The sequence below is a fragment of the Mauremys mutica genome, chromosome 1 (assembly GCF_020497125.1).
Source record: "Mauremys mutica isolate MM-2020 ecotype Southern chromosome 1, ASM2049712v1, whole genome shotgun sequence".
NCBI classification, from domain to species: domain Eukaryota; kingdom Metazoa; phylum Chordata; order Testudines; family Geoemydidae; genus Mauremys; species Mauremys mutica.
Genome location: NC_059072.1, coordinates 112,435,684 through 112,462,164, shown reverse-complemented (window position 1 = coordinate 112,462,164; position 26,481 = coordinate 112,435,684). Strand labels below are relative to the sequence as shown.

At 48.2% G+C, this 26,481-nt stretch overlaps 2 protein-coding genes across 10 annotated transcripts in view; one reads left to right on the top strand and one right to left on the bottom strand.

Annotated features, from left to right (window-relative positions):
* Positions 1-26,481, top strand: part of CACNA2D4 (calcium voltage-gated channel auxiliary subunit alpha2delta 4) — a 171,079-nt gene that overhangs the window by 115,420 nt on the left and 29,178 nt on the right. For all 7 annotated transcript variants that reach the window (XM_045002242.1, XM_045002244.1, XM_045002241.1 and 4 more), the window contains one exon: positions 25,894-25,955. In XM_045002242.1, coding sequence (XP_044858177.1) covers positions 25,894-25,955 — 62 coding nt within the window. The remainder of the gene's footprint in view (positions 1-25,893; positions 25,956-26,481) is intronic.
* Positions 574-17,209, bottom strand: LRTM2 (leucine rich repeats and transmembrane domains 2). Of its 3 annotated transcripts, none has more exons than XM_045002245.1 (6): positions 17,024-17,209; positions 15,311-15,560; positions 10,604-10,731; positions 8,900-9,068; positions 3,698-4,288; positions 574-1,391 (listed from the first exon to the last, which is right to left on the bottom strand). In XM_045002245.1, exons 4-6 carry the CDS (start codon positions 8,964-8,966, stop codon positions 937-939), a joined length of 1,113 nt encoding a protein of 370 aa, XP_044858180.1. In that variant the 5' UTR covers positions 8,967-9,068; positions 10,604-10,731; positions 15,311-15,560; positions 17,024-17,209; the 3' UTR covers positions 574-936. The 3 variants fall into 3 exon arrangements, with proteins under 3 accessions (XP_044858180.1, XP_044858181.1, XP_044858182.1); XM_045002246.1 differs by lacking the exon at positions 17,024-17,209 and adding an exon at positions 15,860-15,956; XM_045002247.1 differs by lacking the exon at positions 15,311-15,560.

The following is a 26,481-nucleotide window of genomic DNA, read 5'->3' as shown; positions in this document are numbered from 1 at the left end:
TGCCTGTACTGGGAGGTGCCTAGCACACTTTTAGGTGCTCCAGAGTAGGAATGTAGCGATACACATAGGTATGCAAGTGAGTAAATGTGTACATATGGATATCTTTGTATGCACATGTGGGGGATTGGCATGTGTGCATTGGGGTATATTTGTATGTGCATGAGGTGATCCGTGTGTGTGCACATAGCTATTTGTATGTACGTGTGGGTGATAAATGTATGTGCATGTTGGTGTATGGTGTTTGTCAGGGTGAGCGGATGGAGTCTATGTGCACAGATCTTAGGGTAGATGTGTCTTTCCAGCATTCAAAGTGAGAAGGGGAATCTCCCTTCTTTCTCTATTGTGACCATCTAGAACCTTCTCTCTCTCCCGATATTCTCTTGGCTAAGTTTTCCTCAGCTGTACAGGAGATGAGGAGTAGCTCACTGTCCTGTAACACCAATGACTCCACCAATGAGACTTAGACACTTGCTCTGGTGTCTTGGTCAATATACAAGGAGCGTCTTCAGCACAGTTGGCTGCTCTTTGTGGTTGCAGAAGGCTCTGCAGTGCTGTGTGGGATGTAGGGGGAAGTGGGGACTGAAGCTGAGAGGAGGGTGTCAGGATACCAGGGGCTCCTGGAAGGTGTTGGCTGCCCTTGCTGTGCCTATCCAAGGGGGCTCTGTGCAAGGATGAGGCATGGCAAGCACTTGAGGTCTGACTATAATTTATTGACTTGGTAGGGCATGAGGGTGAAGGGGTGCCAAAGAGCCTGATGCAGAGGAATGAAATTTAGAGCCAGATGTCCTAAAACCCAGAAGCATGTTGCACTAATTGGATGAGTGGAGTGATAGCACAGTCTGTCCATCTGTCTGGGAAGATGGATTGTGGGAGGACACAGGCCTCACTGCTCTCAGGTACCCTGCTCACTTCTGCCCTTGCCTTCCAAGAAGAGTTTCATGCCACAGAGGAGATTTGCTTTTGTTCTTCATGTTCACCCTCTGTGTCACCCATTAGCGGCTGCCTCTTCTTCAGCTCTCGGTGGTACTTGGCCATGAGGGATGCGTAGATACAGCCATAAGCTGCTGCCACCACCATCATGATACACACGATGCCACACACCACCCCAGCTATGATCACAGTGCCAATGGCTCGGCGCACACTAACAGGCCGGTATCTCTGTTTCTGGGGACACCCCACGCTCGGCTCCACTTCAGGTTCTGGCCCTGACTTGGATTTTGAAGGAGTCGGGCTTCCTTTAGTGCATGGTGGGCCAGAATTGTCCAGCACAGTGGAGCCGTTCTCATCCTCCAGCTGTGAACAGTAGTTGAACATCTCCATGGGGACCATTCGCATGTCCTTCCCCCGCAGCTCCTTGGGCAGCGTACACGCCAACTGGTCAATCTTTCCTCCTGTCCCAACAGAGGAAAAAAGGGGTGATTCACAGCTCGGTGTCAGGCAGGGCCTGGTTCAGTGCAGTGAGCTATGTCAGTACATTGTTGTGGTTCAGCTTTTAAATACACAGGGCTAGATTCTCAGCTGGTGTAAATCAATGTAACTTACACTAGCTGAGGATCCAGCCCACAGAAGCCACAAAATACAAAGGTCTGGATCCCCAAGTGACCATAACTAGGCCTTATCATACCTAAGGGATTATAATCTGGTCTCTCTTGCACAAGTGCTCAGTGGAGTGTGGGAGAGGATGCAGGGAACCCTTCCATACTCCAAGAGGCAGCCAGAATCCAGCACCTTGTGTTCCCAGAGTGTAAGCGTGAGAAGGGGGTGGGTGGAGTCAGAGCATTGCCAGCTACACTATACATCCCAGAGGTGATGGGATGAAGGTACAGCCCCTGTCCACTTTCACAGTGGTAGGGGGTCCACAGACTGTGGTGGGGAAGCAGATACTATTAAAATGGTGCATCAGCGGCTGCCCCTACATTTGGTCATCCATTAACCTTGGAGACATTGTCCGTCTGCCTCCGCACACTGCGGGCAGAATGGCTTCAGCAACTGCCACTGGTTGTGATCTCCCGCCACCGCCCTTTAGGTGGGTAGGGCTTCAGTGGCTACACTCTAGCCCGAGGGGTGCATAGATAGTATTTGGTAATGATTTATACCTTCCAGCTAAGATTATCGAAATGCATTAAAAACATGAATTAATCAATCAATCACAAAGCCCTTTAAGGTATGAAGGTCAGTGTTGTTAGCCCCTTTTTACATACGGGGAGAATGGGGCACAAAAAGACAAAGTAATTTCCTAAGATGAAACTGCAAGTCAGTGACAGAACTCAGATGAGAGCCCAGGGCCTAAAACGCCCAGTCCCATATTCTCACTAGTCGGCACTTCCCTCCATACATTTATCAATCTACGCTGATGCAGGTGCTTCACTGTGTGTGTGCAATTTCCTTTGAAAGAAAAACCAGAATGCTCTCTAGCTGCTTCTCTTGTTCTGTGGTGTGAGTCAAATTCAGAAAACAAGTCAAAAAAGTCAAAAAGAAAAAGAGGAACCAGTGTGCCTTTGTCTGTGCTCACATTAATGCATATGCCAGGGGTGGCCAAACTGTGGCTCACAAGCCACGTGTGGTTCTTTCACCATTAAAGTGCGGCTCCCGGAGCCTCCTCTGCCAGACTTGGGGCGGGGGAGTTGAGGAGCTCTGCCTGGTAGTGGGGTAGGGGCTTCTGCCCAGTGGGGAGGGGAGTCTGGGAACTTCAGCCCCGGCAGGCGCCTCCCATAGGACTAAAGTCCCGAGCCCCAGCAGGTGTGCCCTTGTTCTCGAACTTCTGAAGATTGTCATATGTGGCTCAGAGGGTCAGTACATTTGGCAACACCTGGCATATGCCAAACTGCAGCCTTGTAATTGCACAGTCATGTAATCTCTTCCCAGTATGGTTATCTGAGCTCAGTAGAGTTAACATGGCTCTTGCCATGCTGATAAGTTGAGGCCTACTCCTTCTCTCAGTGGCTTCAAAGAGAGCAGGGTCATGCCTTTGGCGTTGTCACAATATGTAGTGTTTCTCTTAAAGTTCCAGCACCTGGAGTCATGTGATTCAGAGAGAATTTCAGCTTTTATCCCTCAGTGTTGCAGATAAATGCTTTAAAATGTAAACCCTATAGGTTCCAACATCAGAAGGCAAATAAAAAGGTCTCCAAATCAATTTTTTTTTTAAAAAAAAACTCATTTTTAAAGCCAGTGATGTTTTTTGGGGCCTAACTCATGATTTTGGATTGGCAATAATTGTGTGGCAGTATACCACCTTCAAACATCAACATTTCTGATATTTGCTTTACTGGAGGCAAATCTGAAGCTTTACCAACAGTCTTGTTTTTAGTTACCCCAGCACAAGGAAGTGGGCTGGAGGACTATTTTTAAGCATTAAAAGCACCTTTTTTTCAAACTCATAACTCTAAAAATTTCAAGCTTTTTAAGCAAGTTCTCCCCTCTCCAAAAAAAAAATCCACCTTTGGGTTTTGGAGCAAGTATGAGAAATAGCATCTGAAAAGAAGCTAAGCACCTTCTCAGCAATAACTGTAGCATTACTACATTGTAGCATAGCACAGCATTATAGTACTAACCTTCTTCTCTTTGGCCAGGATCTAGAATTTAGGTCAGCCTGATCTGTCTGTCTGATCTCTGTCTGTCTACCTCTCTTCTCCACTGCAAAGCTTAGCAGTCAATCTGTCACCCTATGATTGGATCCCCTCCCCGTGGCACCTACCTCGATAAGAGAACCATTCCATCCAGTGTTTGAAGTCTCTCAGGTTGCAGTCACATTCCCAGGGGTTATCCCCAACTTGGAGCTGCTGCAGGCTGACTAATGGTTCAAAGGTCACCCTGTCTAGGCTCTGTAGGCGGTTAGACCGGAGGGAGAGCAAGCGGAGAGCCGGGAGGTCATCGAAGATTCCTGAGGGTATCTGAGCAAGGCCATTGATGGATAGGTCTAGCCGGCGCAGTAGGACCATCTGCTGCAGAAGGTCCTTGTCCAGGGTCCTGATACTGTTGTTCCTCAGCTGTAGTTCGGTGAGGTTCCCTAGGTCACTGAAGATGTTCTGGGGCAGCTGGTCCAAGAAGTTGTTGGAAAGGTCCAGCCTCTGTAGGGCAGAGAGATTGGAAAAGACTGGTCCTGGCAGCGTGCTTAGCTTGTTGTTGAGGAAGAGGAAGATTCTGGTGTTTGTAGGAATGTCTGAGGGGATGGATGAGAGGCCCAAGCCGCTACAGTCCACTTCCAGACTGCCACTGTTACACGTGCAGGAGGAAGGGCAAGTGAAGAGGGAGTCTGCTGCACACAGAGAGAGCCAGTAGGCAAGCACTAGTGGGTGAGAAGCAGAGAGGAGAGAGAGAGAGTGTGTGTTAGAACAGTGGTTATCCCTCTTTAAGCCTTCATCCATTTTTAATACAGTTAAGGCTTCAGTATGAGCACAATGGAATTCTTCACTGCCGTTCCCTGCAGTAAAATGAACTTTCTCTCAGATGTACCCTGACATTGCTATCTAGGTCCCTGGCAGCATGAGCTTGCTCTCAGCCTTTCGCCAGCTAGTGGTTTTTTTGAACTACCAGGGCTGGTGAGTAAACATCCCTGCAGTTGCACTAGAAAGGTCAGCATGTCCCAGAGGGCTTTGCTGCCTAATGTGAGGACACTCCACAGAGTTAGACTAGAATGGAGCATAGCATGATGGGAGACATGGCCTGAGCTAAAGAATGACTCTCTCAAAATAGAGGGGTTTGTGGTGGAGGGTTGGTATGTTTTTAAAAAGCCACTTTGCTCAGAAATGAACACCTTAACATTTTTTTCTGATCAGCCCAATTCCCTTAGAATGTGATGGGTTATGGCTAAAGTTGGATTCAAACCCAGCCCCTACAGCTGAGCCCTGCCCCACAAACTCTAGGGAAGCTGGGATATGGTGCTGAATTTCATGACCAGATAATGGTTCTTGAGTTTTGGTAAGGCCAAAGAAGTCTAGATTTGAGAGAGTCTGGGTATAGATCCAAACTTTGTAGCTGTTCGTTATCCCTTAGATGGGCCAGACCTAACCCCTGGATCCATACAACCCCTAACCTTGGGTAAGTTCAGCTCCAAATCCACACTTTGCAGCTTGGGCCCATATCAAGTGGTGTCCCGGTAAGGTGTAAAAGTGCCCAACAGTCTCTGTAACCTGCTGGATGCTCTGCATTTGGCAGTGCTGTCAAAATGTCTTCTGAAAACCACAAACACAGACCCACCTGCCTTTGCTAACCTGAGAGTCTGTCAATCTTTGCAATGCTCCCCAAACCACCTGTTAGAACTCAGAAAAAATGCAGGATTAGCTGATGAAGATGTGAGTGTTGAGAAGGGAGTGGGAGGCTGAGCCCTGGCATGTGGTGTCTCACAGGTAAGGTTTAACCTTGGCTAGGCCAGGTGGGAGAAGGGAAGAGGGCACTGAACTATGTCTCTAGGGCTCGAGTATGAACAAAGTTATTCCTCAGTTATATCTGCCATCTGTATTGCGGGTCACATTGGTCTGGAGGGGCAACCATTTCCCTCATTTGTATGGCTTGTGTAGGGGCTGTAGTACTTCAACCCCTGTGGGAAACTAGCAGCCTCAGAATTACCACTTCATCCCTGTGACAACATAGCACCAGCAACAGGAGAACAAGCTTTCCACCTCATACTGGGGGAGTGGGGGGTTTGCACCTGTGCTTCAGTACTGAGCTCTCATATTCATTGTAACTCCTTTCCCAGAAGGTATCTTCCGAGCAGGAAGTCACTCCACCTCCCTCAATGTTTTCATGGGCTGCAAGTAGAGCATTTGACCAAAACACAGTTAGGTTTATCCCTACTTCATACCCAGTCTTCTCCTCTTCACTTTGCCTTGTAGAAGTCAACGGCATTTGGTGGCTTTAGATCAAGGGTAGCCAATAGGCGGATCACGGGCCAAATCTGGGCTGCCAGATGCTTTAGAACAAACCTCATAATCTTTTTTTTTACATAGTATTATCATTATTGTTATTTTCTCTGAAGTCTGGACCTTGACTATACCTTGACCAAGAAATTTGGACCTTGACAAAAAATAATTGACTACCCCGGCTTTAGATTACTTCTTCTGTTCAATATTAAAGTAGCTAAATCTCAGATAGTGGCCTTATACTCCCACCATGGATTGTCTTTCCTAGATTGGAAACCAGAATCTCTTATCCTGTCTGCCTTCCTGCTTCTTTTTGTAGGGACCAACTTCCAGAACAAATTGTTTCTTAGCCCCAAGGAACTCCTGGAAAGTACATCTTGGGAGAGGAAGCTGGTAGAAGCAGATATTTTGGAGAAGCTGGGACAGAAGCATCTGTGAGCTTCCTCTACTATCACACTCTCACCCCATTCTTTTGGAGTTTATGATGTCCGACAGTCCATTTTGGATGTTGACTTGGTTTATATCTATGATGTCCCATTCCCCAGTAATAGGGCCAAATCCTGTCTCCTTGCTCAGGTTTTATTCAGTCCTTTTGGAATTCAAATTCCCATTGACTCTAGTGGGAGTTTGCCAGATAGTGGACTTAGTGAAGACTGACATAAGGGCTCCAGGATTTGGCTCATAGGCAGGGCAGCTTCTTGAAGGACCAGAGGTTGAAGCGAGAAGGGTGCAGAGGAAATGTCCCAGATTTTCTTTTCTCAGGCTGTATCTCATGATTCCTTCAGAGGTTTTTCCTCTCTCAGGCCACGTTTACACTTACCTGCTGGGTCGACACGGCGAGTTCGACTGCTCGGAGTTCGAACTATCGCGTCTGATCTAGACGCGATAGTTCGAACCCCGGAAGCGCTAGTTCGAACTCCGGTACTCCACCGCGGCAGGAGGAGTTGCCGGAGTCGACCTTGGAGCCGCGGAGTTCGCTTCCGCGGCGTCTGGACGGGTAAGTAAGTCGAACTAGGGTAGTTCGAATTCAGCTACGTTATTCACGTAGCTGAATTCGCGTACCCTAGTTCGACCCCTGACCTTAGTGTAGACCAGGGCTCAGTCAAGTGAGATTGTCTACCTAGGCCTAGGACATACCAGTCAGAGCCCTGCTTGTCCCAGCTCTCCCCCTAAGGAGGAAAATGGATCACTGGGGCCAAACTGAAGGAAGATCTTTATCCTAAATCCCCCATGCGTTCCTAGCAAGCAAAGTCAATAGCACAGAGACTCTCCCTCAGGTGCCATGAAAGCAGATCCTGTCCTGTGCATTGGCACAGTGGCAGTGCTCTCTGGCTGGATGATATTTAATTCCACTCAGAATATGTCTCTTTCTTGTTGCAGAATGGGACTTGAAAGAATAAGAGTTAGAGAGGGGAAGAGAGAGACATGAGTCACTCAAATGTCCCTGCCTTTTCCTGGATGCTTGACAGAAGTAGAGTATTAATAATAGATTGACAGCTCTGATGAGGAGATAACACTTAGCCTCTTTGTATAGAGAGAAAGGCCAGAACATCCAGGTAATGCTATACAGGTGATGATCTGTTCAGGGCTTGCCTCTCCAAATACCTACCCTCTATTGGCCCCTGACTGAGCTGCTCTGGGATTCTGCCATCAGAGCTGGCCCTGGCTGGCAGAAGCAATGTGTCAGACAGCCAGGTGTGGTTGTGTTCAGGAAATTGATTTACTCCAGGTCTCTGTGCTGATGCAGGGTTTGCCAAAAAGCGAGGCTCCTCATTGCCCCCTGGAAACTGGCCATTTTACTGAAATAGCAGTAAGGCAGAGGTCTGCTTTCATTTTCCATCCCCTTCAAGGATGTGTCTGTTCTGGGTATGGATTGAGATCTGGAAACTCATCTCACGATGAGCGCCCAGCCTCACACTAAGAGAAGCAGGGATGTGGTAGACAAAACATTAAGCTTTCTTTCAGCCAGCATAGTTCAGAGCAGCACTGCAGCAGTATGAGTGGAATGTACTCTCATCTTAGGGAAAGATGATGTTACTTTGTGGGGCGTTCAGTGACCCTGGTAGGTGGCAGAAAGCTGAGCCAGGAGTATCAGATTAGGTCAGGGCTCAGTAACATTCCCAGTAAATAATTTATATAGCAATCTAGTTGGTGCGGATGGATTATAAAAATGGTCTTCTACAGAGAAGGAAATAATTCTCTCACCTTCTTACAGTGGCAGCCCTAGGTCAGAATTTTAGGTGGGGGACTATAAGCCTGTGTGACTGCCCGTGCTCTCATTAGTGAGGGACATTTTGTAAAGGGCCTCTCTTTCCTTTACTGTGATTACCAGACTGTTCATTGAAATACAGACACCCTCCCTCCCTGCAGTCCTAATGCTGCTGCTTCAGAGCGCTCTCGAGGCACGTGTTCCACACTTGGGACAACAGAGCAGCTGCCCCAGCGTGGACCCTTCAGTAGGAAGATGAATGAGCTAAAATGTTAATTTACCAGCAATGAGTGGGATGGAGAGTTGGGATGAGGGTCCATTATTCTTCTTTGATTTGTCAACATGTGGCAGTGCCCCAATGATAGAATCACTGCTCAATTCTTATACTAGCCCAGTTCTACACCACCTTCCTCCCCAAAGAGCCAGCCGCCCTGCTCCGCAACCCAGGTACTAGTCAGGATCACAAAGAGAAGGGAGGAGAAATCTGCTCTTTACAAGGTCTGAAGCTGACAAAGGTTCTGTGTGGCCCTTGGGCAGTAGCTGTGCTCTGGTGCCCATCCCTCTGTCTCTCCCCAGCCAGACCCAGTCCAATGGCAAATCAGAAACACTTGTTACAGACCCTCCCACCTTAAACTCATCTTGAGCGTTATAGGCTCTCACAGCCAGCCTGGCCATTCACTCAGAGCCTTGTGATCTGGGAACTAGCTCAGACTTCTCAATGCTTAGCTACCCCACATCCTTCCCCTGTAGCAATCTATTTTCTCTCCTGTCCCCTGAGACACAGGGACACCATACTTAGCACCTGATCTCTGAAATGGTCAGTACTTACAGCAGGTCCGTCGCCATCTCATGGAAAACCTGTTCCTCCACCAGTGGCTAGCGCTCCCAGACAGCATTATGGGCACTGTTTTCTCCAGCGTGGCTTCCTGTCCTCCAGCCAGCCTGGCACACGTTCTCACAGGATGGAGGAGCAATCTGGGCACCCTATCTGTCAGATCCTAAAAGGAAAAGCAGAAGCACATGGTTCTCAGCTCTCTAGGGACTGGAGGAGACAGGAACAGGCTCCAGGGTTCTGTTTCCCTCCCCAGTTATGTTTCACCTTGGGAGTGTTTTAGAGAATAAGGGTGCAAAGCAAGAGGAAGGATGATGGTTAATTCAGTTTGGAACACTGTGTTAAAATCAGAGTCTGTTCACTAGTGTGCTGAGTTGACCGGTCTTGGAAAGTCTGGGGTGAATGTACTAGCAACCCTTAAAAAGAACAGGGGTACTTGTGGCACCTTAGAGACTAATAAATTTATTTAAGCTTTCGTGGGCTACAGCCCCACTTCATCGGATGCATAGCTAGCAAACCTTGTCCCACACTAAAGGTCAGTGTTGTGGATTGCTGAGGTGACATGGCAAGAGCAATAATCCTCAGCTCCTTCCCTCTGACCACACACATGCTGATACCAACTGTGCACCCACTGTCTGTGACACAGATTTGAAGTGGTGTAGGCACTGGGGGTGGCTGCCAAGCTGCCTTTCACCCTTGCAAATGCACCCTCTCTCTTTGGAGGTAAAACAGATGTAATGTCTCCAGTGGGGATGTATATAACACAGCTCATTAGCTTGGGGATTTCAGACTGCAGCAGATGCAGGAGCCAAAGAGCAAGTGAGCAGAATAGGAGCCTCAGAGCAGAAGGGAGGACTAGGAATTGGAGGGCGGAAAGGGGAGGAATTATGTCTCAATTAGAAGAAAAATGCTCTTCCTAATCGGAAACCCACAGACCATAAACCCTCCCCTGACAATAAGTGACTATGACAACAGGTCCCCCCATCCTCTCCCTTCCCTCTGAATAAAGACAAGCAGGGAAGGGAAGATGGAAGCTCTGCAGACCCTTCTGTTCCTCTTCCTACTCTTTCAAGTATCAGCAAGGGGATATTTTCCAACAGTCACACCAGGGGTTAGCTGGGCAAATTCCCACCGACGTACAGGAGACTCGCATGGCTGAACATCCCCCCCTACCCCCCTCCACCTCCCTCCAGAGGGCTCTGGCGATGCCCCTAGCCTTTATTTTTAGATGTGCACAATGCACTCTTCAGGGCATCTTCTCCCTGCACACGTGCCTCAAATCCACTTGCCCGTACCCCCCAGTGACTGATTTATTTTCAAGGGCAAGCAAACCACCAGGAGATATTTTAATTATTGTCTCAGGAAGGGGGGTGAGCAGATTTAGTGCCCGGGCTGGTACATCTTGTGAGGCTATTGTAGCTAATCATATCAAAATGCCAATGCACAAGATGCATTAACAGCAACAATGCCAAAAAGCCTCCCCACACCACCCCACAGCTGAGCTGGACTATCTTGCCTACAGCCTGTAGCTGAAGGAAAAGCTGAAAAATAGCTGCCCCCATTCCATATGTTTGCTTGCTGGGTTTAGAGAGGTGCTTTCACACCATCTGTAGCCATGGCTCTGTCTTAAATACAGCCTCAGAAATCCCTTGGTCTGTCTCGCTTTCTCAGTGGGAACAGTGAAAAGACAGGAGCACTTACCTGGAGGGGCTTTGCCCGCAGCTGCTTCCACCCGACTCCCTGGGCACTGTCCAATTGCAGTCTCTTCTCTCTCCCTCCTTGACTTCAACTCCCAGCCAACAGGCTTTCTCTGTGTCCTATTTAACTCCCTACACCACAGGAACAAACGGCAGAGTTAAGCTGACAGCCACAGAGACTTATGCGGCTGCTGGATAGCTGGTGTTGATCAGTTTCAAATCCTGTTGTTGCGTGTTCCTGTCCTCCCTTAGGCAGCAGGGGATGCTTGCCACTCTCTCGCTCTCTCTCTCGTTCCCCTTCTCTCCATCTAACTTTTCCTGTGTTGTAGAGCGCTCTGATCCTAGCCTGTTGGTTTGTTAACACCCGTCTGTATCACCTGGCTCAGCTCCAACGAAGGGCGCTAAGCTTTAAAAACCTTCCTGGTTGCTTGCTGACCCCCTCCCATCAATTTCTTAGGTGACATTTTCACCCCACACGATCTCCCCTGCAATCATTCCTCGCCAGCCCAATGCCCAGTACCTGGTGAGGGCTCCGAGCAATGTTGACAGCACCTGAGCACTAGGACAGTGATGGAGTTGGTGTCTCTGGCCCTGCTTCCCTCTGCTCTGGCATGGAGCGTCCAGTGCAGGTGTTAAATTCTGGTATATCACAGACTCTTCTTCCAATGATACATTGACTAGGCTCAAGCACACCATGTGGGGTGGGAGGAGATGTGTAGAAATGAGCCCTTTCCCTAGGTATAGCATTTTTTGCAGTGTCTAGTGATTAACACCTGTTCAGCCTTTAATTTTTCTCTCCTGTACTGCAACATACACAAGAATGGCTGTGCCTATATGCACATATGACTATGTAAAGACATATGACACACTTGCCCCTGCATGCGCCTGTGATGTAAACATGCACCATGAGCCTGCCTGTAAACATACCTAAATGCACTCATATGCCACTTACTTGAGTATGTGCCTTTGTGCACAAACGCCCATTCATGGCATGTGACATAAACAGGTGGGTGCATACACAGGCAGAAACACCAAAACTTTTGTGCACACACCCACAAATAAACTCTCACACACAGCCATCTGCAGTCCCGTACATGTGTGCAGACACATGCACACACTTATGCATGATTACAAATATGGCCTACAGAGGCAAAAGCACACACATACATGTATGCACATGTACACATACTCCTGAATGACATGTGACCCATATTCATACACACCCATGTCTTGTACACATAGCTGCATTCTGGCGCCCAACATATGCCTTCATAGTGCACTCTCTCACTCAAGCGGCAAGCAACCACGAGGGGCTCATCCAGTAACCAGGGATCAGCCAGTCATGAGTAGCCCGGCTAATTCCCATACACCTGGGCTTAGAGGAGCCACTAGGGCAGCTCTATGCCACCCTGAGATTCCACTCCACAAGGGAAATCCTCAAACGGCTGGATCTGCCAACTTTTAGGCTGCTTTGTATCATGGGAATCAAACCCCTAGTGCTCCAGAGACCTGGAGTCACTGTATCCTGGGGGCCTCCTGGATGTCCTCTGGTTCCTGGGACGCGGTGTCCACTGGATGGCCTGTGGTCTCTAGGACACTGTATTCAGAGCCCAGTGGATGCCCTGTGATCATTATGGCCCTTGTGTCCAATGCATTCTTCCATACACTTGAAATTCAGCACTTTCCAAATTCAGTGGCAGTGTCCCAGGCAGCCTGTGGAGCAAGGGATATGCTTTTCCTTTGTGCCTTTTGACAGAGCAGACCAAGGGGCAACATGTTTAGTTTCAACTCAAGGCCACAGAGCGAGTTAATCTACCACCGGCCTCATGTTACAATTCCCCAAAATGCACTGAGCTGAAGCTCCACTCTGGCATTCAGTCTACCACTTGGGCTCCCTGTGGAGCTCCTTCCATCCTGATTAGCTCCCTTTGGGAACTGAAAAGCTATTGAGTTGTTAGAGAACCCTAAAGCTATAGAACATTTCACTTTAATTGCTCCTGCAGCTGTTGTCAGACATCCTGGTGTATAAAAGCTACAGCAGGGGCTACCACTGCCCTCTTCCAGTTCTGCTACTGGTGACTGGCACAGTATCACTTAAAAACCTTGTGTTTGAGCTGAATCAAAACCTTCCAGAAATAGGGTCCCAAAGAGCATATTGTGAGGGTGAGGAGAATCTCTATGGGCCCTGCTTTCTGCCTCCACATGTTGTTTTGGCAATTCTATATCTTCTATCCAAGGCTACCCACATGCTTTACAAACGTTCATTACTATTGCTATTTATCATGGAGTTAATCAACTAAGGGCATGATTTTCTGAAGTACCTGCAGCTCCTGTTGACCTTCCAATTGGAGTGGTGGGTGTTCAGCATGTCTGAAAAGCAGGCCTGAGCCCTGCTAGAAGAGTACCAGAGACAGATAGATGAATAGCATTATCTCTATTTCACAGATAGGGATACTGAGTCACCAAGTGGTCAAGTGGCTTGCCAAAGGTGTCGCAGGAATCAGATGGAGTCAGAAGTATAGCCCAGGAATCCCTTGCTTTAACCAGTAGTCACAGTCCTTTCCTCTAACCCTTAGGTCACAGATCCAACATCAGCCCCCTCAAACAGCCTGTATCTCCGGAGGTGTGGGGGACGTCTGTTAGGGAAGTGTAGGTAATAGAGGCTACAGCAGTTACCAGCAATAAATTAAAGGAAGTGTGCGCGCAGATATACACACAGCCGCTGATGAGTGATAGGAAAGTCCATCTCCAGGGCTAAATTGCTTTAGCCTTTATCTGGAATCCAGCAGAGTTAGGGAATGAATGGAAGATGCTTTAAAGAAGATTATCTTTTTTCCCCCTCCCTCTGTGGGGGAGGCTGTTATTGCTAAGATTCGTGTTTCACTGCAGTCTGAGACCCACCCAAAGGCTGGCACCCCCATGTACAGTGATTAGAGCATATAGTGTTATTTCTACACAACCTCAGTTATCCCTAGAGGGCAAGAGTCTGGACACCAGGAGTGGGGGGAGGCAGAGACCATGTGGGCTGATTAAAGCCATTTAAAAAACATGTTAGACAACTGGCTGATGAATCCTAGGTGGGTCCATTTGTCCCTGAACAGCACCCGGGGTGGGAAGGTGACGTGAGCGTGAAACCATCGGTGCCATCCCAAGAGACCCAAGCAAAGGCTGCAAAAAATTGACCATGAGCAGTCATATTTTTAAGCTTATTTGCTCCTGCCATGGCCACTCCCATTTTGTTTATTAGTATTTATTTCTGTGCATTACAATAGCACTCCGACGTCCCAGCCAAGATCAGAGCCCCACTGTGCTAGGCACTGTACAGACGCATAGTAAGAGACAGTCCCTGTCCCAAAAAGCTTACAGTCTATCTATCCTGGGGCTTGTTTTCTGTGAACTTTCATTGCTTTAACACACATAAATTGGATGATAAACTCTCGCACTCAAATACTCCTGGAAAGCAGCTTGTACGTTCACACCAGAAACCTGATTATAGAAGATAGTCATCCAATAAGGGAAGTAAAACAACACCATGTAGCTTCTATTGGTCCATCACAGCTAAGCAGCCCACAGCCGTCCAATAGCAGAATTGATGAAAAATTCCATTGAATAATCTCAAGAAAATCGTGCTCCATTTGCAGACATTTTGCAAACAGAAAAAAGGTGGGATCTGTCAGATCAGTTATGTGTTAGGAATTGAACACTCTTCCCTACTCCCAAGTTTGTGTCTGCTGATGTCAGAAAGCTACCTGTGAATTCCCAGCAGCTAGGCTCGGCTGAAGCATAACCATGGTTATTGGCTCAGTGAAGCACGGCATCGGGGAACGAGAATGAATATTTGGCATTTCTCTAGCACTTGCCAGCCAAGGCTCTTCAAGTGTTTTACAAACATCCATGAATTTAGCCTCACAGCATCGCCGTGAGACAGGACACCACGATCCCTAGTTTACAGATGGGGAAACTAAGCACAAATAAGTTGAGGCCTAAATTTCCAAACATGATCACAAATTTTAGCTGCCTTAAATTTGGGCTGTCCGGCTTGGGCCATCTGATTTTCAGAGGTACTGAGCACCTGCAGCTCCCACTGAAATCATGTAGAGTGAAGAGTGACACTTTGGGCATTGAAAACATGAGGCACCCGCAAGGTACTGGACGCCCTTGAAAATGTAGGGCTAAGTGACTTGCCCAAGGTCTCCCAGGGAGCCTGCAGCAGAGCCAGGGCTAGAACCGAGAGCTCCTGAGTCTCAGTCCTGGGCTTGAACTAGGAAAGCATTATTTGTATCACCGCCCTCAAAAAACAAAAACAAAAACCAGCTCACGGCATCTGAGTGTCAGAGACTGGAGAAGCTGGGGAGGGTCGAGATTTTAAAATTCAAGGAGCCTGAAGAAAAGGCACAGGGCAACTGGAGAAGGAGACGATGTAGAGTGGCTGAAGAGAACTAGGGATGCATGGTGCATCTTAAGGAAGCAGGTCCAGAGGTGGGGAAGTTGGGGATGTCCAACTCCGGAGTGACACGAGAGGCCCAGAGCAGCAGCAAAAGGAGAGGAAGGGGGCTATTGACAGGGAGCAATCCAACCATGTATCCACCAGCATTTCCTCAGGGTAAGGTTGAATACTACAGGTCACATGTATATTTCCTGTAGTGAGAGGGAGGCAGCTGAGAAGGGGAGCGGGAGAGAGGGTCAGGGGAGAGACACACAAGCAGGTTACCTGGCTTCCTTCCCTTCTGCACTGAGTGCAGAAGAGCATTATGGCTCTCCTCCCTCAGAGGAAAATTAATAACAGTGCGGCAGGCAGGGGGATTCCATCTGAGGCTGGAGATATCATTTTCTGATCCAAACAGGAACAGTTGCATGTGGGTGGCAGCTTGTCACCGGGCCTGCCAGTTCTAATCCAAATCCTGATTTCTCTCTCTCTCAGTTGTGGAGGGAAGAGCCTTCTCTACCGCATCTTTAATTTCCTGCAGGGGTTAATCCCATGGTCAGAAGTAGCTCAGGCCTTTAATCCTCCTGTCCAGGCTCATGAAAGAAGGATTGCATCCACTCTGAGCTCAGCAGGCATGATGGAGACAGAGGATTGCTCCATCTCCCCTCCCCACACCCTGGCCGTGCCCCTTAATCTGCTGGAGTTTAAAATGCTCCTCCCTTGACTCTTGTAAAGCCCCCCCTAGCCCCACCCGCAGTCTGAGGTTAGGTCAGTGTCACGTGCCCTGTGGGAGGAGCAGATGTTACTTTAGAATCCTGGTTCTGATGCTTTCACCTGTCACAGAGAAAGGCATTTTCCACATTCTCATCTGGCTGGCACTCAAGGATCCAGGGCCTAGAAAGAGAGTTGTCCCCTCCTCAGTGACATGCCGGGAACCTAGGGGTAGAGAATGGCCTTACACCTACAACAAGGAAGTCCTCAGATGCAGCCTTAAGAGCCCCTTTGTGCCTTGAGGCATCCAGGTTTCAAAATGCTGGCCTTAGTCTCAAGGTTAGAACACAGGCGCTCTTGGTTCACTGCCCTGCGCTCAGAGCATTAGGCCACACCTCTCCCCAATGGGACATTCTCCAGTGTAGGAGAATCTCCCACAGCGGCTGCTGGCACACCACCCGGCTTGGAGACAGATAAAGGAATTTACATGTCAACACCTGCCCGTCCTGATTAAATCATACATGAGCCCAGGTGCTTCCAGCATAAACCTCCCTGCCCAAGCCACCTAGTCCTGCGCCTTGTGAGCAGAGTAGCTTGAGGCAGAAAACCTCTCTGATTCTGGAACACAAACTACCCCCCTGCTGACCAAACCAGAGCTTGCCTGCCTAGCTCTCAGAGTTATAGCGCTCTAGCCACCTCCTCCCACAGCCTGTCTGCTGAAAGCAGCAAGGGCCACCAGCTCAGAATGGTGTCATGAGTAGCCTTACTGGCTCTTGACTGCTTCTGTCACTTTCACTCCTGGGAGCAGATCTACCTCTTGGTAGCGAACCTTGTGAGTTAAGAATCGCTGCCACACAAGCTGTTGAGTTAGCGCTTCATTCCTACTCATCCCCACCCAGTCCAACTGGCTGCGCTTCTCCTGGCTGCCATCCAGTTGGAATCAGAGCATCAGCTGCATGAATAGTCATGAGCTGCTTTGCCAGGCAGGGGATTCAGGAGCTACAGAAATATTGTGGGAGAAGGGAAAGGCCTCACTGGAGTCCTGAACATGGCTTACCATCAAAAGCAAAGCTACTGGGGCTTATGCCCCCATAGTGATCAAATGTCCAGTGTCACATACACAGTGATGTGGCATAGTAAGAGATACAAGCAGTGATAATCCAGTCCTGCTCCCATCCTAAAGGGAGCTGTAACCCAGTGCACCCCCCACTGCCAGCAAAAATCCCAACAAAAGGCTGACCCTGGTGCTTACATTTTACTAAATTTACATTGAACTTTGAAAAAGACCTTATGCCAATTGTTTTTTCTGCATCAGTTAGTTGCATGGATTTGCTTCATGTGGTTACGCTGTGTGTTTCACGGTCAAGGTAAGCCCGAAGCAGCTCCCTCACCATCATCCCCCAGCAGACGCCACAGGATATTCCAGAGCAATGCCTGGAATGTCCATGTAGCACATGGGTGATGCACATCACAGGCTGCTGCTCCAGAAAGGTGACTGGGGATCATCAGGATAGGGCTGTGTGTGTGTGTCACAGAGCAGCGCTTTGCTCACGGCTCAGCAAGGCTGGGTGATATATGACACTGCCCAGGGCTTCACAATGGCCCCTGGCACCCAGCTAGGCTGGGCTGTGGATCTGCAAAATGTCTTTCCCCCCACCCCGCCCCCCTCCATGTTCTGTGTGAATTTAGTGCTTGTGAAAGTTTCCAGACTGACAGCTCTGGAGACTGAAGCCTTATTTGTGGGGGGTTTTCAGCCACAGAACAGGTACGTGTACAGCCATGTTCAGAGCCTGCCAAAATAATTGAACACAAATGTTCCAAAACTCAAGGCCCAGGCTGCCACCAAAGCAACAGCAGCAGCACACACGGCACCAGGAACCCCAAGAGCAGACAGCCTCTCCGAGAGTGGGGAAAGAGATCTAAGCCAAGATCCCCCTGACAACCCTCCACTAGACCCAGCATATCACCCCAGTAGTCCATCCCTACTTCCAGAGGGCACCACATGGGAAAGGAGTTCCCCCCGACCTGTCTGTGGGATGAGACAGAGTGGGCTGGGCTGGACAATCTCACCCCTGCACCCAGTGCATGGCTCCATTGGCCCCCTTCTCCTCTCCTCCTGAAGAGATAACAGCCTTTGTGTGCAACCAACTAATGTTGCTAGTCCTGTCACTCAAGCTGTGCTGCAGGGCTGCAGGTTGGGGGTTAAATCCCACCAGTGATTTATGATGGGGGTGGGACTGTTACAACATTTGTACATCAGATTTTTTTTCTTTTCTCCTTGTAAAAAAAAAAATCTAGGAACTTGCATGGTTTTAAAACCATTTGGGTTGCAAAGTCAAGTACTGCGCAGTTAGGAAATGCCAAAGTTAAGGTTGTAGGCAGTGTAGTTGTAGTTTTGCCGGTCACAGGGTATTAGAGAGACAAGGTGGGTGAGGTAATGTCTATTATTGGACTGTTGCTGGACAAGCTTGTCTCTCTTATTCACTGGGGACTGGGATAAGAGTCAGACCAGGATTTAAGCACCTAATCAGCCTCTTGTAAGAAAACATGGCCTGTGGAGGCAAGGAATTGGTTCTTTTTGAATCAGCAACAGGTAAATATGGAGAGTCCTTTAAGTCCTCATTTCTACCCCAAAACCTCACTCTTGCATACTTGAACCGCCTTTATGATATCCCAGTCCTGAGCCTCTCCCCTGACTATCCTGAGGCTGTTTCCTGAATCTCCCAGCTCTGGCATTATCACCACCACACCTGGCCAGCCAGCCCCCCCTCACCACCAATCCTGCCCCCTGAACCTCCCACCACAATTTTCCAGTCCTGCAGAGCCCAGAAAATACTTAACTGTCATCCTAAAAGAACATTTGAAAAGCAAGACAAAGGGCTGAAAGCCTGAGTGGCTCATTAGATATCAGAGCTGCTAATTCACCTCACTAGCAAGCAGCAGGCACATCTGTTGGAAGTAGGGGCATCACTGCAGTCTGTGGTGTGGAAAATTATTAGGGCCTTTTCCCCTCTCCCCCAAAACACCTTTTCCCAGGATTTACCTTTAACTGCCCCAGGTGAATGATGTTCACTTATGGAGCCCGCACTATTGGCAGGCAGGGAGACAGCTCCCTCAGGCCCTTCATTCATCTGGAATAATTCACTAGCAAACAATGCTCACCCACAGCAGTCACAGGAAAATCCAGTCCCCCAAAATGGACCCTAGTGATAAAACCCCAGGGAACAGTGGTCTGAAATTCTGATGAGACCTCAGAGAATAAAAATGTCCCTTGTCTTGTGACAAATCTATATGTGCCTTCAAAGGTGACCGCATCATTAAATGCCCCCTTCCTGTGAGTTGCTTGTGTAATAGCATTCTGGATGACAGCTGCTCCAGCTCATATCAAAATGGGCCCCTCTTAATTTTTCCTCCAGATCCTTGAGTGGCAAGAACAGTCCCAGCCAGCAAAGCAATGTTATTTACGCCTAGCTGTAACATTAAAATTAGAGAATCAGAACATTACATTTGAATATCCGAAACTGTGGGGCGGCTTGGATCCAGATCCAGATCCTGATCTCATTACTGGGGCAGCCCTCTGTAATGAACTGAAGTGGCGCCCCCAGATCCAGGTATCCCCAAACCAGGGGGACATTCAGCTCAGTGGCCAGGGGTGGGTCTGACCTTTTCATCTCTCTAATTAAAATAAACTGCAGTGACAGGCCGGATATGAAATGTAAGCATTGTGGTAGAGTGCTGTGTAACATACATGTGCACATGTCTTCTTGTACCTGCACACACACATATTCCACCTCTTGAGGCAGGATCAGGAGGAAGTTTCACATTCAGCTCTCTCAAGCCCTCCTTCATCTGCACCCATTGCTCCCAGGCAGATCCACCCACAGGAATGAGCCTGAAAAAGGCTGCAAATCTCTCTCCACCCTCCTCTCTCCTTCCTGCAGCAGGATACCCTCATACAGGTTCACAAATCTCTCTGCTCAGCCTCTGGGGACTCTTGAGAGAACTCTGGCTCTATTTTTGGCTCCTCTTGTGACATAACTTCCTTGAGTTCACGCCCTGTGACAGGGTTTTCCTGCAGTACTTTGTGGGTAGAAGACACACAAATAAAAACAAACCTAAAAGTGCCCTACCACATATGGTTCGTTTACTGGAGCCTGAACTTCATATGGACCGGTCCTTAGACAACACCTCCATCAGCTTCCAGTTTGCATTGTATACAGTCCCTTCGAAGGCAGCTCAGTCCAGAAACATTCCCTAAAACCTCCACAGGCAAGACCAGTGGCACCCCCCCGTTTCAGACCCACCTCTTATTGTCCTGGATGGGAAGACAGTATTTTGTGGTGCTTATCCATTACATATTGGTCCTAGCACCAAGTACATAGGATCAGCGCTGTACTCAGATTTGAGCTGCTCATGCTGTAGACAAAGATTTCTGTGCCGTTCCTGGTTGACGGGTGCTACTTCCAGTCCCCCACACCTGAACTGAATTAAAACTGGTACCATATGTCCCTGGGGCAGAATCTGCAGTTCTGTCTTGTCAGTAAAACGGCTGCCCTGTGGCTTCACATTGCTAGGTTGTCTCAGCAGTACCTTGTCGCAGGCAGTGCTGTCACTGCCTGTGAACCCCCTCCCTGTGGCAGCAAGGGCTCTGTGAACAGAAGATGGCAGTGGGAAAAAGCCCACTGCAAGCTTTCAAATAGCTGGGCACAAATGTATAAGAGAGACAACTCTACTTACTGTTCTCTGCCTGGAACAGAGCCTCTTCCACGTTCTCCAGCTCCTTCGATAAACCCCCTGACGAGTCCCAAAGCAAATCCAGTGGAAGCTATGAACAGCCGGGCGAGCGCTCAGTGGACTCTAGCAGGCATCAACCCCCTGCTCCCTGCAGGGTGCCAAGATGCTAGCAGTGCCCGAAGTGCAGAGAAGAAGAAAGGTTAGACGACAGCATGTAAAAGAGATTGTAATCCTCTGTAAATAATAAATAGGGGGAGAAAGAGAGGGAGAGCGAAAGGGGGAGGGAGAGACGGCGCGCCGTGGAGCGACAGCTGGGGGTACATCTGCGAAGACGGCAGCGCGTGCACACACACACACACACAAGTGCATGCACACGCTGTGTAAAGGAATCAGCCAGCCAAGCGGGCAGAATCCACTCAGAAATGCCCAAATGTGCAGAGACGGGAGATTGGAAGATTTTAATTCCTCTCAACTCAGCCTCAAGAAAGAGCAATTGCTTTTGTCTCCCACCCAGCTCCCCCTGTCTGCTGAATGGAATACATGGGCTTGGGAGGCGGGGGGAGAACACCCTTCAGCCCCTGTTAAGGCAGGCTGAAGTCATCGGGACCAGGTTACTGGGAGGAACCCGTGGGCTGAGCTGCCTCCTCCCCTTTCCCCTAGCATAATACAGCTACAGTGAAAGGAGAGGTGAAGGAGCCAAGTCTTTGTGTCTGCTAGTTTCTAAATAGAGATTAGGGCAGCATGGAGTCATGAAAGGGACAGTCTGGAGAAAGCCTGGGGACTGGCCACAAAACAACCATCCCCATGGGGAGTCCAGAGGGCGGGGAAGGGGCAGGAGGCAGCATCTTAAGACAGACCCTTACAATGGGCTGAATAAAGGGTAGTCAGCCGCAGCAGTTGTGTTGAGCAGCTTGAGAGCAGCAGGGAGCGCTGGGCTATTGTAAAGCTTGAGTAGGAGAGGAATATGCATGTTCTGGCATTATCTTCCCTAGGAGCATGCAGAAGAAAAATAGAAAAAAACTTGAGGACCGGGGCTGTGGGGAACTGACTGGTCTAGAAAGCAGCCTGGATTTTCACAATGCTCCATTCTGGTTTGGGAGTGCAGAGGGAAAGAGCTTGGTCATCAGCTCGTGCATCCCAGGGCAAATCTTGCCCTCAGTTACACCACTGTAATGCCACCTTGACACCACTGAACTCAGCAGAGTTACTTGGCCTTTACAAGGGTGCGAATGAGACCAGAATCCATCCCATTGGATCCGAGTCTTTCCAGTGCATCCTGGGCACTGGCCCATAAACCTTCCCTTTCTTAATCAAAAACTTTTCTCTTGCCTTCAGCTTGTCCTTGATTTCCAATCTGGGTGTCCTAGCCACAGCAGGTAAATCCTGCTAAGAATCACTCTTTCACCTTACCTGCTTTAATGTCCCTGTCTCCAAGCTCCAATTCTTTTGGCAGGCTGCATTTGCTTTAGGTGTTTTTTTATTAGTAGTATTATTATTATTAGTTTGCCCTGAAGTTTTTTAAGCAAAATGTTTTTTGGCTTTTTGGTCACTCACTTAGAGAGAAAAGGCCAAATTCATCCCTGGAGAAGCTCCATTGGCTCATGCTAGCAAAGGAACAGAAGTGGGTAAATCGTTCAATGACAAGACAAAGGAAATGAAAATAATGTTTTTTATTTAAATGGCAAGCCAGCTGCTGTGACAGCAAAAGCTTTTGAATGGTAAGGTACATCTTGATAAGCAGTCTACCAGCTGTAATCTTATCACTCTTTGTTATGACTCTTTATTATGAGGTAGACAGAGAATGAAATCTTGAGGAAAGCTCCTTATGAGAAAGGCATATGGATAATCAGAGACAACCCAAGAAAAGGCAGACAGAGCAAGTGACAGTGGATGAGTAATGACAACAGATATGGCGAAGGGAAGAATGAACAGTTGGAGGGGAATGGTATAAACAACATGTTGAGCAGTGGTATGTGGTTTCTCAGAGATGCAGATGCAATAGTACTGCAGGGACATGCTCAGTTTGCAGTGACTCGAGGTTACCTGCTGGTAGAAAGTTATGCATGAACTTGGGATGTCTGAATAGCGCATCAATATCTGACTGTTCAACATATGTTATGTTGTCTCCCTTCACATACTTTATTCTACCACAGGGAAACTACAGTTGCTCAAGTTATTAGCATGTTAGTAGAAATAATACCATTATCCATGGTCACCTCTAGGACTTTATGGTTGTTGCTATGCTGTACTCCACAGCCACCCCAAGTTTCACAGCAGAGTGGAACTCAGATCTTGTGCTGGAGCAAAGAAGGATCTCGGGTAGCTATTGGCTATTCTTTGGCACATGCCGTGACTTTTTATCACCAGCTTTTCCTTCCTCTCATCTAAGCTTCCGACTCATCTCCTGAATCTGTGTCTCTGCCTTCCTCCCACCCCCATTCCAAAGCATGGCCAGCCTGCAGGACAGCCAGGCCCCTACTGCTTACTGCCCCTTATAGTACAGCTACATACTAGCACTAGCTCAATGGTAGTGTAGCCAGGATAGCACGGACAGCGGTGGCGTGGGCTTAGCCACCCTGAATATTAATCCCTGGGGTTGGGGCAGATTCGGAGGCAGCGGTTAGCCCATGCTGTCACTATCATGGGTACACTATTATTTTGAGTATGTGAGCTAGCACAAGTATGTCTACATGAGCTGGGAATCACACCCAAGTATAGACATAGCCTGAGAGACTGTCCCCTGCCTCTTTTTTCTTAAACCCCCAGGCTCAACATGAATGCAGAGGAGGCTAATGTAGTCCCCACTGAAAACCGCTACCATTCCCCACGTAGGCAAGGGCAGGGGGTTCCAGTCAGCAGACAAGACACAAGAAGGGGACAGGTTTTCCTGCTCCTGTTCCCCCGAGTGGACACCAGCCAGAAAGAGACAAACCACAGTGCAAGTTAAAGTAGACCCTACATTGCTTGAAATTACACCTTCTTACATCTGGCTGCAGGAATGCATGGAAAGAAGAGTGTGTGTGAGCCCCAGGGGGTAGGAGGGGATGGCTGCTGGGTCACATCTAGTCCATTTCTGTTGGACTAGAAAGCAGAGGGCTAACTGCCAAGCTACATGCAAAGGAGAGAGGTGGCTTCACACAGTGGCAAGGGCCTCTGCAAAGGAAAAGGATAGCTGACAAACTGCCCAGAAGGGAGAAACATGGCTGCAGGCTACGTGGAAAGGAGAGGGCTAGCCACTGGGTAGCCCAGGAGGGACAGGAGTGATGGATTTCTCTTTCTTTTGATTGCCAGAAAGCACCAGTACAAACCCGGGAGCCCTATTCCCCCTCATGACACAAGTAACTCTGCAGTGGAAGTTATTTGCACCCTACAGGCTAAGGAGGAAAGGGTTCGTGACAAAGGTTTTAATTTCCTTTGAACAACATTTCTAGGCATTAGCTCCCTCTTGGCAAAAACATGAGCTTCTCAATAACTCCCTGTGTTCCAAGGTTAGTTGTCCTGGTACCAACGCCTCCTCAGTCTTGTAAAATCTGCATGTCCTTGGTCATGTTCACTCCCGTTGATGTGATCAGCTCTGATAGGAGGAATGACTCTTGCTTGAGATGGTTTTAAAGGATAACAAGGAATTTATTCAAAGCTATGTACAAAATCAGCCCATCTTCTAGATGGACTCAACAACAACAACATCATCATTTACACTCTATCACACTCCAACACAGATTGGTCTTTGAGGCCACTGAGCCCAATTCACCCCTGGGGTAACACAGCTGAAGTCAATGGAACTACACCAGGGCTGAACTCAGCCCTGTTCTTTCTTCTTTCCTTATATTCAGAGACTTAGATCCAGATGAATCTTAAATGAATTTTATGTCTTGTCAGGTTGTGTACTCTGGGCTTTAGGCAGCTGTAGAAAATAATTCCTTTCCCCATTTCACAGCAGTCAGATTCATTCTATAATAGGGAGCTCTGGATAAAAACCTTCCAGTGAAGTGGGATCTTGTAAGATGTACCAGCAGTAAGGATGTGACAGGAAGGACACTGACACCAGGGCGTTACAAGCAGAGATGATGTACCATGGCCATGATGCCAGCTGCCAGGTTCTTTGTGCACGTAGCATAATTCCTACTGCACGCTCTGGTTTTTATTCCTTCCCAGCTGAATTACAACATCAGATCAAAGAGTTAACTTAAAAGCAGCCACACATAAAGTTGCACAATATAGACTTAAAGAACTCACCGGGCCTGATTCTCCTCTCACTTACACTGGTGTAAATCTGGAGGGGACCAGGCCCTCCATCTCTCCCTCTCATGCTTTCCTCTCCGACTCTCCCTCTCTTTGTTCTTTATCATCATATTTTAAGATCCTTCTTGAGGCTGGATTTCTTGCAGGCCCCTTTGATTTGGCCGGTCGATTCTGTGGGTTGACACTTGCCCGTTAATCTTTGTTACTGCATTTGTATGTACAGCTGGGGGCATTCCTACATCCTACAGAGAGACACTGCACACTTCTTGCTTCTACAGAGGGCACGATCCTGGGGATGTGACTGTGCGTGGAAGGGGTTGAGGCACAAAATCAGGGCAAGACTGATTAAAGAATACCCTTTGGCCTAGGGGAAGATGTACTCAGCTGGGAAAAGCAGCCAGTGAGTTTAAAATCTCCCCTTTCCTACTGACAGGTGTTATATTTCTGTGTGGATTTTGCAACGGTTTTTGTTGATCAAGAATGGGCTATGGTCACATCTACACCACAAATTAGAGTGTAATTGTAAACTATTTAATCCACCTAGCATGGGTAACAATAGCATTGAACACACAGCAACACAGGCTTCAGCGCAGGTTCACTGCCGCAGTACAAGCCCACTGGGGAGCCTGGGTACATTTTTGGGTTGCTAGCCTATGCTGAAGTCCATGCTGCCACATCTTCCCTACCATGCCTACAATTACGCCTTAATTTGTGGTGTAAATGTTTTCTTTATTGCTGCATTCAGGTTGCAGTCTCCCTGGAGGTGGGGGCTTGAAACCCACTCCTGACACTGGCCTACCTTTCTGAGTCAAAGTGCGTTATACGCAAGAGATCAGCCTAGATGAGTCTAACAGTCCACCCTGGCCTGAAAATATCTGACAGTCCAAGATAAAAGCCTTTTTTTAATCTGTTTGTAGCTCTGTAGTGTTTAGTGGGAGGGAGGTGTCGATATTTCAATACAGCAATTGACACCTCCTTTTCTCCCAGCCTGTTAAACCTCTGACTCTCACTTGACTGTCTGACTCAATGCTTACCTTTCAGTTCGTCATTTACACTTGGAACCAGGCTGCGAGTGCAATTTTGTCCTGTTGTTTCATGCAAATTTTTTTTTCCTTTCCTAACTTGCAGCTATTTTTCTCTCACCCCCCCTGGCCTCCCTCCCCACTTTTGTTTCCCTGTAGCTGTGGGCGTGCAAATTAAGCTGGAATTACTCCAACGCAAGTTCTGGATGGCTACGTGGCAGGTAGGAATGGCAGTAATTCTGTGGAGATACGATTTCACCACCTTCCTTTTGCTTGTCCCATGCTATGCACGTTGATTTCTGGTGGCAGTACCATGAAGGCTTTTGTGAAATTTGTATTAAACAGATTTATGTGGTAGATTAGTTTTAAGTTACACATTTTTCTAATCCTTTGACGGCTCTAATGCTGCATGAGCCGCAAGTCTGTTCTAGGAACGCTGTGTTAACAATGTCAGAATCCTGGCCCGGCATTAACGCTGCTGCAGCTGACACGTAAATTGTGGAAATATGTTCGCATTCATTCAGGCTTTCGGAACCATCATGGAAAGCTGTAATTTGGGGCACAAAATCTCCCTGCCCTCCTTTACTATCCTGATCTCAGCGATGACGTTGATGATGATGAAATCCTACTAGCCTGTCAAAATAAAAAATAAAAATAAAAAAGACGACTTGCTCCAGGCTAGCAGGCCAGGAGAAATTTGCGAGGCTGTGCTAGTTCAGATCGTCTAATCAGAGTGAGAGAATTGGG

Excerpts from the sequence above, each read along its gene's own strand:
- LRTM2 (XM_045002245.1), bottom strand. The coding sequence starts at position 8,966 with ATGCTGTCTGGGAGCGCTAGCCACTGGTGGAGGAACAGGTTTTCCATG. Across the intron at positions 4,289-8,899 it reads GAGATGGCGACGGACCTGCT|TGCTTGCCTACTGGCTCTCT; the intron begins GTAAGTACTGAC and ends CTCACCCACTAG. Across the intron at positions 1,392-3,697 it reads GGAATGGTTCTCTTATCGAG|GAGGAAAGATTGACCAGTTG; the intron begins GTAGGTGCCACG and ends CTGTTGGGACAG.